This window comes from Oryx dammah, unplaced genomic scaffold (genome assembly GCF_014754425.2).
Source record: "Oryx dammah isolate SB20612 unplaced genomic scaffold, SCBI_Odam_1.1 HiC_scaffold_11077, whole genome shotgun sequence".
Lineage (NCBI taxonomy): Eukaryota > Metazoa > Chordata > Mammalia > Artiodactyla > Bovidae > Oryx > Oryx dammah.
In genome coordinates this window covers 6,187,848-6,200,383 of record NW_024080471.1, presented here as the reverse complement: position 1 = coordinate 6,200,383, position 12,536 = coordinate 6,187,848, and the positions used below count along the sequence as shown (strand labels likewise).

Sequence of the window (12,536 nt, the reverse complement as noted above, 5' to 3'; positions counted from 1 at the left end):
GCACAGACCTACTTAAGGGTCTCATCAAACTGGTGCACTGTCCTGAGATATACCCTGACTGTAAATTCACTCTGTCAGAAGAACGTTAAGGTACTTGTATAGTTTATACCCTTGGAGTACAGGACAATCAGCTAGGGATGTTAATAGATATTTCTGGAAAAGATATTATTTCCAAGACTACTCCTTAGCTTCACCACTCTAAAATTTAATGGGCACTGATACCTGAGCATTCTGGAGAGGCTTTTAATGTCATTTATTAACTACTACTTGAATCTCACGCTATGTAAAATCTTAAAAATTAAAAAATATAACAGCAATGACGGTAGAAAACTCACCTGAATAAGGGCTGGAATAACCATCTTCACTGTCTTGTTGATAACCTGAAAGCTGTAAGTGTCATCTAGGCGCATCACATTGGCTCCCATGAATGTGAAAATAGACATGATATTGTGTAGGACTTTATCCTGAAAGCAAACAGATGTTTCAACATTTTCCATCTCAAGCAGATCAAATATCAATGGTTCATTACAACTCAGCAATAAAAAAAATAAATGATGCACAAAGACATTTCTTCACAAATCAACGCTTGATAAGCACATGAAAAGATGATCAACATCAGTTATGAGGGAAATGCAAAATCCAAATCAGAAAGCGCCGATTCGGACGAATATAATAAAAAAAGACAGACAGTAATAACTGTGAGGGAGTGGACAAATTAGAACCCCTAGCCACTGCGTGGTGGGCACAAAATGACCTCACTTTGAAAATGGCCTGACAGTTTCTCATGAAGTTAAAGTTCGCATAGACCTGGCAATTCTACTCCTACTGAAAATACTGAAAACACATTCACACAAAACCTCCTATATGAATGTTCACAGCAGCATGATTAACAGCCAAAAAGTGGAAACAACAAATACGTCAATTAATGAACAGATAAAAAGTGGAAACAACTTAAATGTCCATCAATTACTGAACAGATAAAATAACGTACATATAAGGGTTTATTGTTATTGCTGTCGTTTAGTCTCTAAGTTGTGTCTGACTCTTTATGGCCCCGTGGACTTAGCCTGCCAGGATCCTCCGCCCATGGGATTCTCCAGGCAAGAATACTGGAGTGGGTTGCCATCCCCTCCTCCAGAGGATCGTCCCAACCCAGGGATTGAACCATGTCTCCTGCATTGCTGGTGGATTCTTTACCATTGAGCTACTAGGAAAAGTCCTACAACGGTTTACTACTCAGCCATAAAAGGAGTGTTGATTCAAGCTTCCAAATGGATTAGCCTTGAAAACATGCGAAGTGCAGAAAGTCAGACACAAAAAAGGCCACATATTATATGATTCCATTCACAGGAAACGTCCAGAACAGAAGAGCAGATAGGTGGCTGCCAGAGGTGGTGGCGCTGGTGGCAAAGGGAGTGGGGACTGAATGCAAACGCAAACGCATACGGGGCTTCTCTCTGAGGCTGAGGAAAGTGTTCTGGAAATACACAATGGTGACAGCTGTACAGCTCTGTGAGTAAACTAAAACCACTAAATCCCACACTTCAAATAGGTAGACTTTGTAACAATACGAACTATATTTCAATAAAAACAAAAGAAAAATATCAATGATTCTTAATTGTTTCTGGATTATCAATCCCTTTGAGGACTACTGACTCTATACCAAGGGAAAAAAAAAATCCTATACACATTAAATCTTACACATGATTTTAGTAGACTAAGAGACCCACAGAAGCTCATGGAGAACCAAAAATCGTCAGTTAGGAACATAGCCCTTAGATGAAAATAATTTCCATCTCTTCAAAAATCTTTAAATGAATTATTTCTATAAGGAACATGATTTCTTTAACGGAGGTAGTTTATAATCAAATCACTTTAAAGTCCACTTACTGGAGTTACCTTGCACCAAGTGCCACGCTAAGTGCTAACCATAAATTATCCAGTCCCACTCTCACGATTCTATAAAGGTTACTGTATTTTACACTTTACAAAAGGCGGAGCCAAAGCTTAGAAAGATCAACCAGCTCACTGCCTCAACTAAAGAGGCAGGCCTGGGAGTCCCACCTGCACTGTAAGATCCAGAACGTCACAGAATCCCAACCATGTGCGCCTATATATGTCCACGGAAGAAAACATCAAAAATACCTGCATAAGCTTTAAAATCATTAACACTTACAGGAAAGATTCCAGCAACAGTACCCAAGAGCAGAAGGGCATGGTGATGGGTCTGAGGCATCTCAGAAACACGGATGCACTGGACTATCAATTCCACGTTGAATTTCTCCTCATCCAGAATGTCTACAGGGCAAGAAATAAAAAGTCTCCAAGTGGTAGGTACATTCACACTCAGAGCAGACAATCCTTCCCCACTTGCTTCCAACAAAGTACGCACCTCTGGGTATTCTGCCACCTTCTGGAGACAGTTTTTGGCAGATGTTAAGCAGACAACTAAGAATTAACTGTTTGGTGTATTCCATGCTTCCCTGCTCCGGTGGCAAAGGCTCTAAACACCTTCAGGAATCCCGGAAGAGAAACGATGGGAAATGAAGGGGTTGTACAGTTTCAGTTCTGCAGTAATGACCAATGCCTAGAGCATATATTAAATGAGGAAGAGCTAAAATATTAACATTATGTCTAGAAACACTGTGAGATTTCCAACGCTGATTCTTCTATTGCAGGCAGGTGCTGACGTCACATTACCTCTCCTTTCTACTGAACTTTCCATCAACCCATTTTGAACCTTCTTAGAGGACAACCTTGAGAATTACTTTTTCTTCAGACGAGAGCACACATCCACCATGCAAGGCACACACTATGGCTATCTAATGATGCAGGGCTAAAAGACACCAGGTGTCACACTACATCCTTAAACAGAAGTCATGATGCCCCAGGGACACAGTATTGAACATGAAGCGGGAAAGCAGGCTGCAAGGTAAGTGCTCATTTACTACACAATACAGGATGAAGGCTAGTTTCAGGCCTTGGCAAACAGGTTCCTATAACCATTCTTTAAATCTTCCAACCATAGTATTCAACTTGCATTGTTTTACAGACTAGCAGAGCAAGAAGAGAGTGTGAAAACAGGCAAGAATTAGAATCTTATTCTCGCACAGATCAAAGCAAGTGTCATTACCTCGACAGCAGGTTAAAAAGAGTCGGTATCAGTATCTGAGGATTTTTGAGTTTCTTTTTGTGCTGCAGTAATTCCAGGATGAGGGTTACTCTTTGCCAGTAAGAACCTCCAACTTCCTGGACAGATTCTTGATCTTGGGATTTTCTGGGAACCGGACAAGACAAAAAGAAAAGCAAATACTGTCAATGTTAAGTACAAACTATTGTAACCAATTATGCCACACTGATGGGCATCCAAAAAAGTCACAATGGTCCCAAACATTCACGGCCTGGGGAAAGCTTACTTGGGCTGCATCTTCTGCCTCCTCGTCTGCTGAACTGTGCCTAAGGACTTGGCTTTCTCTGGTGGCTCCAGTTCTATTCTGACTTGTTCAGCATTAACAGAAATCTAGAATATTAAGGAGGAACAGGTGATCATAGGATTCCACGGGATTAGAGCAGTTTACGTAGATTTTAAGAGATACAATGCTCTCTGTCCCATTTTACATCTCCCTATGACCCTAGAGCCCAGTCCAATACCCAAAGGGAAACTTCACTGACAACCCCTTATGTATTCCTTGGGGAATTTTCCATATACCAACAGCTCTATAATGATTAGACACACACAGGAGCACATTATCACACTGCTCTGTACCTTAATTTGTTCCACTTAGAACAAATTTTCTTAGAAATCTAAGAAAATATATTGTAATTCTGAGAACTGCAGAATCTGGATACTAGGACTTCACCATGCTATTATGTATTTCTGTGAAAGAAAGTTTCCCTAAAAAGCACAACAAAGCAACACACAGGGTAATTAGGTAGTTATTCAGATCTACAGCTAGGTTTTAACATACATATAAACCAATGAGCAGATTCTCAATTCCATTCTATGTGTCGTTAAACAACTTAAATTAAGTAGAATAATCCGTGACCCTGCTGAACATCAAGTCACTATTCCTTCCTGTTCTTGCCTAGGAGGTGAGTAACACCTAAACTAACACATACCCTACCGTTCAAAACTAAATATTTCATACCATAAAAGTAACAGTGAGGACTTACAACTTTGATTTTGCACTTCTCTATGACCTACTTTTCTATGATTCTGTCTAATGGGAATATCTGACTTCCTAAAGGAATTACAAAAGGAAGAAGACTTAAACATGGCATTACTTGGAAGAGAATAAATATTAATAAAATTAATAAACAAATGACAAGTTTGCAACTTACCCCTTTGAAAACACTGCTAACAGTCTGAGAACAATGTGAATTCTTACAGTTCACCAATAAATCAAACAACACACACAAAAGCTTCTGCTGAACCTTTTCATCTGTTATAGCTGCAAAAAATGGCTTCGTAATCTAGAGGCAGAAAAAAGGCAATTGAGATCAATGAACAAACCTGAATTCTAAAAATGATGTTTCCATCATTGTCTTACAATGTGAAATTGGTCCCCATTTTGTCAGTTTAAATGACTCATGTACATCATCCAGTTTTGAAAAAATGGGTCAAATATATCATATTCCTTTGAAACATGTTCAGACCATTTTATCTTCTCGAAGTAAACATTACAAATTTTCAAAAGCTTAACATGCTTTAATCTCTGAAAGAAATCACTGACCTTTTCGAGAGCTGTAATCTGAATGGTTGGCATTCCCGTACAAAGTTCCTTTGTTGTGTGCACAGCTTTTAAAAATATATCTAGACTCTTCGGGTCCTTATGTAAAAGAGAAGCTGAATATTCATTATACTTTCCCAGAGCGAGATGCAGGGCAATGGCCTCATCTTTCAGGACAGCTGTGGGCTCCTTCTGGCTCTTTTCTAAAAGTTGGTCAATCATTGACAAGAGCTGAGAAAGCACCAGCTAAAGTTTGGAAAATTTATTAGTAAATAGTTATTTATACTGATGCAAGTTTTTCCTTGCTGTACAAAAACACCCAAAGATATGTTGTAAGACTAGAAGCTTAACACAGAAGAAAAAAACCAACAGTAATGACCTCTTAGACATAAGGACAGCTATTAATCCAACTAAGGCACCCAGGTCTCTCATGACAGTTCAGTCTGTAATAATCAAAAGCTCTGAATCTTTCAGCAGTAATAATCTGTGGGCATTCTAAGGCTTTCTAAAAACAAGAAATACAAATGGAAGTTTTAGACTACAAAAATAAAATTAAGCTTTTCCACACATTTCCAGCTTGGTATAATTAATATTAATTCAAATTATGTATGTGAAGTCTTCAATAACTCAAGCAGCAGCCAGCAAATTATGGCCTGCAGGACATGTTCAGAGGACCATCTGTTTTTGTAAATTTTGTTGAAAATCAAAGGCATACTCTTCTGTTTACTTACTGTCTAAGGCTGCTCTGGCAATATGATGGCAGAGCAGAGCATCTGCCACAGAGTCTGTACAGCCACAGGGCCTAAAATAGTTATTATTTGGTCCTTTACAGCGGGGATCCCCAACCCCGGGATTGTGGACCGGGGCTGGGCTGTGGCCCATTAGAAACTGGGCCACACCGTAGGAGGTAAGCAGCAGACGAGTGAGTGAAGCTTCATCTGTATTTACAGCTGCTCGCCATCACTTGCTTTACCGCCTGAATTTCTCCTACAGTCAGATCAGCGGTGGCGTTAGATTCTCACAGGAGCATGAGCCCTAACCTTAAAGTCAAGGCGGACTATCCCAAGATGGCCACAAAACAGAAAGAGAGTGCACAATAAAAGTAATGCACGTGAATTTTCCCGAAACCATCCCACCACCCCTTCTGTGGAAAAACTGTCTTCCGCAAAACCAGTCCTTGGTGCCAAGAAGCTGGGGACACTGCTTCATAGAATAAGACTGTCAATTCCTAGTTTAAGCTGTATCCGGAATGACACAGAGCTGACACAGGCCATCTATTTTCTTGGCCTGGACAATATAATGAAATGTCTTTTACTCCATTTTATCCTCTTTTGGGCTTCACTAGTGGCTTGCTGCTGCTGCTAAGTCGCTTCAGTTGTGTCCGACTCTGTGCGACCCCATAGATGGCAGCCCACCAGGCTCCACCGTCCCTGGGATTCTCCAGGCAAGAACACTGGAGTGGGTTGCCATTTCCTTCTCCAACGCATGAAAGTGAAAAGTGAACGTGAAGTCGCTCAGTCGTGTCCGACTCTTCACGACCCCATGGACTGCAGCCCACCAGGCTCCTCCGTCCATGGGATTTTCCAGGCAAGAGTACTGGAGTGGAGTGCCACTGCCTTCTCCGTCACTAGTGGGTCAGTGGTAAAGAATTCATCTGTCAATTCAGGAGACTCAGGTTTGATCTCTGGGTTGGAAAGATCCCCTGGAGACGGAAATGGCAACCCACTCCAGTATTCTTACCTGGGAAATCTATGGACAGAGGAGCCTGGCGGGCTACAGTCCACAGGGTCACAAGAGTCAGACTTGACCTAGCGACTAAACAGCTCTCTCTTACTTCAACCTTCTCTTCTCCAACTTGCAGTCAAGTCTCAAGACTGGTAAGGTTCAGCGGAGTTTTTGGAACACAAGGATAAGGAGCAGTTTTCTCTGGCTTACAAGCACAAACCATCACACAAGTGGTTCATAAACCTCTTTCTTTTGTAACACGGGCTTCCCTGGATTCATAGAGAAAGCTCTGTTTCTCCCTGTTACCTCTCCAGAAATGTACAGCCATGTATATTTTTAAAAAGAGTAAACAATTTTGAAATATATGTAGACTTTTATGTTCAAATATTATTATTTTGTGGAGATTTTTCACCTGAGAACAAACACGAACTGGTTTTCATCAATGTATTGTCAGCAGTTTTCCCTATGATTTTAAAATTCATTTAACATCAAGTTAATGATGAGACAGTGATAACACACAATTTTTAAAATGGACAGGAATGCACTACTGCTTGTTTTTTGCACCCTGTATCTTTTTCCTCCAGCTCAGCTCCTCTCTCTCTCACATTAATATCAAACTATTCACACCTGAGTGTGTATGTGTGTACCTCTCACACAGCCTTGTACACACATGACTAATTAATCTTCACCACCATCCCCTGGAATGGATAGAGCCCACTTAAATGACACATACCTCATTGTTGGTGCCCTGAAGTACTTTCATCAAATCTTTTGTAATATAAGATGGGCACCTATACACACAAGAAAGGAGGTTTTTCAAAGTTTCAGATAACTTCTGATGAGATTTCAGCTTCTTTTCACTCTGCAGTTCCTCAAATAAAGTTGCCAAGTCCTAGGATACAAAAAAGAAAAGTGGCTTAAAAAAAAGGGGGTGGGGGCTCCATGTGCTACTCAGGGAAGATGCTTTCCCAAATGAAGCGACACAGCTCACCATTTTTCATTTCCCCTTGAAACCTGGATAGAAAATGGTATCGCTACCCATCTGGTAGCTTCCTACCAACACTGGTCTTTTAGCCAGTGACAAGACAGCAGAAATGCAACATGATACTGCTATCTTTTTAAGATTAGGGGATAAAGATGTGCAGATACTGACATATCAATTTCTAAATTCAATGACTTATCTAATCAAATGCCCTGCAAAGCAGAACGTCAACGAAGGGGAGAATGGCTCATGCGTCCACAACAGTCTGCACACACTCCATCTTCTCTGCCACTGAGTTTACCTGAACAACGTAGGTGGCATCTGAGGTGATCTCCTCTGCTTTAGGAACCACGTGATCTATGACCAGGTGAAACCGGGACGCCACTCCACTGAGGGCCTGGAGACAGTGAATGGCAGCCCTGCGCACTTCTTTTATGGGGCTACCCAGATTAATGAGTAGAGATATCACCACTAAAACCAAAGGGAAAAACATTTAAGTAAGGATTGAAAACACTGAAACAGCATAAAGTTGCAACAGTATCAAGCGGTACATCATGAAAGCTTTCCTCCCAGCTGAAACCCCCTCCCTGAAGTCACTGTTTAATCATTTCACTACCCTAGAGAAATGCTAGATGTGTACTGGTGTGCTTGTCTGAAAATACATGCGACCAGAACGTACATGTCCTATTCTGCACAGCTGTTCTCACATCTCAGTGTATACTGGGAGTGTTTCCCATACCACTATTGATACATACATATCTAACTTAAACAGCCTTTTAAAATTGTACACAAATGCTAGATTGTGCTGTCCATATTTTTAAAAACTAGTACCTTCCTAGTAAAAGTTCAGACTGTTTCTAGTCTTTTGGCATTAAAACTGCTGCAACAAATGTCCTGTACATACACCCCTGAGCAAGTGTGCAGAGGAAATAACCCACTCGTGCATCAGGCTTGGCAGATATTTTGTCCTGAATTGATGTTTGCTTTCACATTCTTTTTGACATGGAAACTTTATAGCTTTACAGAAGAATCTTTCTTCCAGCTTTATATGTTGCTTAGAAAGGTGCTCTCTTTAAAAAGTATCTACCTCTATATTTAGATAGTGATCATACATACTCCACATTTTCTAACACTAAAGCTAAGTTTTCTTTTTAATGTGCAATTTTTAGTTCAGCTCACATTTTTGTCTAAGGAATAAGGCTGGAGTCAAACTTCTTTAATATTTCCAAATGACTAGCCAGATGTCCTGTTTAATATTCAACCTAAGAACCCCAAAGATCTGGACATCAGCTTTATCATTCATACATCTCACTAGTATTTGAAAGGCATCTATTTCTGCCAACTAGAACCATGTTCAGTAAAATTGATGAATTTAACAAGAATGTTTCTGTTTCCCCAATAATGTGGCAAAAATACTAGCTTCTGATTTGAGAAGTATTTTCATCATGTTACTCCTTTTCTGCTGTCACTTAATTAGGAATAGTTACTGATTTTTGTCTCATGCCTTTTCAGATCTTTGGACATGATTATATGAGTTTTCTCTAGCCAATTACATAAGAGTTCCTAGTTTTGAACCAATTTTGTCCTGCTGGAATGAACTTTGGGGAAATGTTTATTCTCTAAAATAATGCTCCTGGACCCAACAAATATTTTATTTAGAACTGTTACATTATTATTCAAAGCACCCATCGCCTTTTGTCTGTCAGCATGTTGTGCTGGTTTTAAACAAAATCTGGAAGCTTTCCTTCATTCTATGCCCTGCCCAGCTCAACAACATTGAAATAAACTGTCTTCAAGGATCTGGTAAAATGAATCTGTGAAAGCAACTGAATCAGGGTTTTTTGGAAGAGAAGTCTCTAGGATAAGGAGAACTAAATTCCTTTTATAATAGTTATTTATGCTTTATTCCATGCTAATTACTGGGGCAAATTTTGGTAATTTTTATCTTGCTAGAAATGATCCATTCTATATATATTACTTCTGGAATGCCAAGAAACAGTATGACAAGTATTCATACCTTTCTGAGGTCATATAAAAGTTAGACTTTCCTGGTCTCCAGAAAATTAATTTACAAAATAAAGCCAGAAATGAACAGCTGAAAAGCTGAATTCACAAGGGCAGCTTCAGGCCCAGGTATCTATTTGCTAGAATTTCCAGTCCTTTTTCTTTTAAACAACATCATGTTTTTTGTAATTATATGAAAACAAATACCAGCCAAGACTCCTTATGGGTAAGGTATGGCTAGAAGCTCACTGCAGAGAAGGAAATGGCAACCCTCTCCAGTGTTCTTGCCTAGAGAATCCTGTGGACAGAGGAGCCTGGTGGGCTGCTGTCCATAGGGTCGCAGAGTCGGACACGACTGAAGCTACTTAGCAGCAGCAGCAGCTCACTGCACACTCTCAGTGGAGTGGTCTGAGAACAAGTGCAATGAGCAAGCGTCCTCTATCTGGGCCTAGGCAACGCTAGTGGTCCTTGAGCTTTCAGGCAGAATGGAACGCACCTCTCCTGTTTTTAACAGTCCTGTGACATGTCTAGGGAGCATAAATGCAACAGTACTTTAGGAAGGGGGAGGTGACAGAAAGCATATGAAGGGAGCTCATCTTGCTGCAAGGCCACAGGAAACGTTAGGTCCATTGTGCTGCCCACAAAGAGGCATGGCCCTGAGAAGCCACTGCCTTTGATGCTAAAGGATAGCACATTTCATACCTAAGTAGAAAATATAACTACTTGTGACTTTTTTTTAAAAACTCACAAGTTTAACAGTGGATAACTATTTTCATAAAATATGGCATATCGCCATATAAAATATTCTGCAGACATTTAAAAAATATATAATTATATATATTAATATAGAAAGATGCTTGCAGTGTATTCAATGAATAAGTTTAAGAAATGGGCAGGAAGTTCACATCCAAAAAACCTAAATACATCTTTTTAAAAGTAAATCCAGGACTTTCTGGTGGTCTAGAACCCACCTGCCAATACAGGGGACATGGGTTTGACCCCTGGTCTGAGAAGACTCCACATGCCAAAAGGCAACTAAGCCTGTGTACCACAACTCCTGAAGCTGGAGCACCCTAGAGCCTGTGCCCAACAAGAAAAACCACCACAACGAGAAGCCTATGCATCAAAACTAGAGTAGCCCCTGCTCATCACAACTCGAGAAAGCCTGCATGCAACAGTAAAGATACGGAGAGCCAAAACATAAAAAAAAAGTAAACCTATTTAAAAAGAGGACTGCAATTTTGTAGTAAGCAGTGGAAGAAGAATTACATTCATGGGATTAACTCTGCAAGTAAAACTTGAAATTGTATCTATCTCACATATAACAAAATTTTGATTACAATCATAATTATGTCCTCTTTCAAGGAGCTAATAAAATACTGAGAAATTGTTCTGAGGAAAATGTAGGATCATTCACTTTGCTTTCACAGACCACTTATAAAGAGTGATCTGGGAAGACAAAATCAAGAGCATGCTCAGATTTCACACGGGCCACTCTTCTTCCTCTCATACTAAAACAATTCCATCATCCTCATCGACTTTCTCACCTTCAGTCACTATGGGGTCTGCGAGATCCTCTCATTTGTCAATAACTTTATAAGTCAATCCACTTCTCAAAATCATATTCACATCAACTTTATGAAATTCTGCATGTTTTGCAAAATTTATAATTTCACTTATAAAAAACATAAGTTTTATTTTTGTCTGTTTCATTACTGAGTGCCCAACCTGAAAATTACTTTATACCAGATAAAAGAGAGAAATCCAGAAGGGCTGCCTGAATGGAGACCAGTTTTATACAATCAATCAGTTAAATGCTGAATTGTATTAAGATGGTTTGGTTTCCCTAGATAGCCTGTTACTACTCAAAAAATGAACAGTTGGATAGTAAAAACCCCAAATTAATGACCTACCATTTTTGTTATCTGTTTTGGCAAGATTTTGCAATTCATATTTAGAACTTAAAAGCAATATAAAAGTAACCACAAACAGCCTACACACACACACACACGAGAGAGAGAGAGGGAGAGAGTGCACTCACACTAATAACAACAAATTCTCCAAACCACAACCTTCACGCATCTCACACAGAGAAAGCATGACCAGCTGGTCATGACGAAACAGGACAAGGCTACTTGTAGTACCTGGAGAAGACGCAGATGCCAGCTGATGTTTACACTGCGCCTTCTGAGAAGAGAGCAGGGCACAGCCCACATAAAGAGCTTGCGTCTGCAGCGCTGCTGTTACTCTGCAGTTGAGTGGATCTGAAAGGCTAGAACCATAGGTCCATAAAACAGAAAAGAACTTGAATAACTGAAAAACATCTTCTAAATGTACCTAAAAAAAAAAAAAAGATAGTGAAGTTAACTTTACTCAAATAGTATGTAAAGTGTTAGTTGCTCAATCGTGTCTGGCTCTTCACGACCCCATGGACTGTAGCCCGCCAGGTTCCTCTGTCCGAGGGACTCTCCAGGCAAGAAGACTGGAGTGGGTAGCCACTCCCTCCTCCACAGGACCTTTCCGACCCAGGGACTGACCCTGGGACTCCTGCATTGCAGGCAGACTCTTTACCATCTGAGCCACTAGGGAAGCCCTTTACTCAAGTAAGTTGGTTCCAATTTGTACACTAATTTCCTCTAGTGTACAATTACAAAAAATAATTTATTGCAATGTTTTGCTTTGTCTAGTTACTTTAAAATTCATCTCTGCTGGGTACTTTAACCCACTGGGAAGGATATAGATGAGTTCAAAGGACTTACTGGCAGTGATATTCAGAGGACTTCTCTATAATTTTGGGCTCAAACAATGAAAAGGATGAGGTCACCAAGCAGACAACCCAGACAAGAATGATGTTAGGAAGCCTCACTGAGAAAGTACTTTAAGGGCGGAGTGACCCATGTCGACTGTGTCACACGCTGTTTAGAGGTTAAGACAGGATAAAGAACTGACCACTGGGCCTGGCAGCATGGAGGTCATGGTGCTGGGATGAAATCTCTCTACTGAGTGGCTCTGCACATCCTAAACTGCCTCTCTGAACCACAGTTTCTCTTTGGTAATGGCATTAGTCAGCCAGATATATTGGGCTGTTGTGATTA

General features: G+C 40.2%; 1 protein-coding gene across 2 annotated transcripts in view; it reads right to left on the bottom strand.

The window, feature by feature from the left end:
• The window catches only part of LOC120860482 (HEAT repeat-containing protein 1-like), a 51,817-nt gene that overhangs the window by 16,139 nt on the left and 23,142 nt on the right, over positions 1–12,536 (bottom strand). For both annotated transcript variants that reach the window (XM_040236299.1, XM_040236300.1), the window contains 10 exons: positions 11,586–11,778; positions 7,739–7,908; positions 7,189–7,347; positions 4,734–4,976; positions 4,342–4,473; positions 3,417–3,520; positions 3,134–3,277; positions 2,393–2,511; positions 2,177–2,298; positions 336–464 (listed from right to left, as the gene is read on the bottom strand). In XM_040236299.1, coding sequence (XP_040092233.1) covers positions 336–464; positions 2,177–2,298; positions 2,393–2,511; positions 3,134–3,277; positions 3,417–3,520; positions 4,342–4,473; positions 4,734–4,976; positions 7,189–7,347; positions 7,739–7,908; positions 11,586–11,778 — 1,515 coding nt within the window. The remainder of the gene's footprint in view (positions 1–335; positions 465–2,176; positions 2,299–2,392; positions 2,512–3,133; positions 3,278–3,416; positions 3,521–4,341; positions 4,474–4,733; positions 4,977–7,188; positions 7,348–7,738; positions 7,909–11,585; positions 11,779–12,536) is intronic.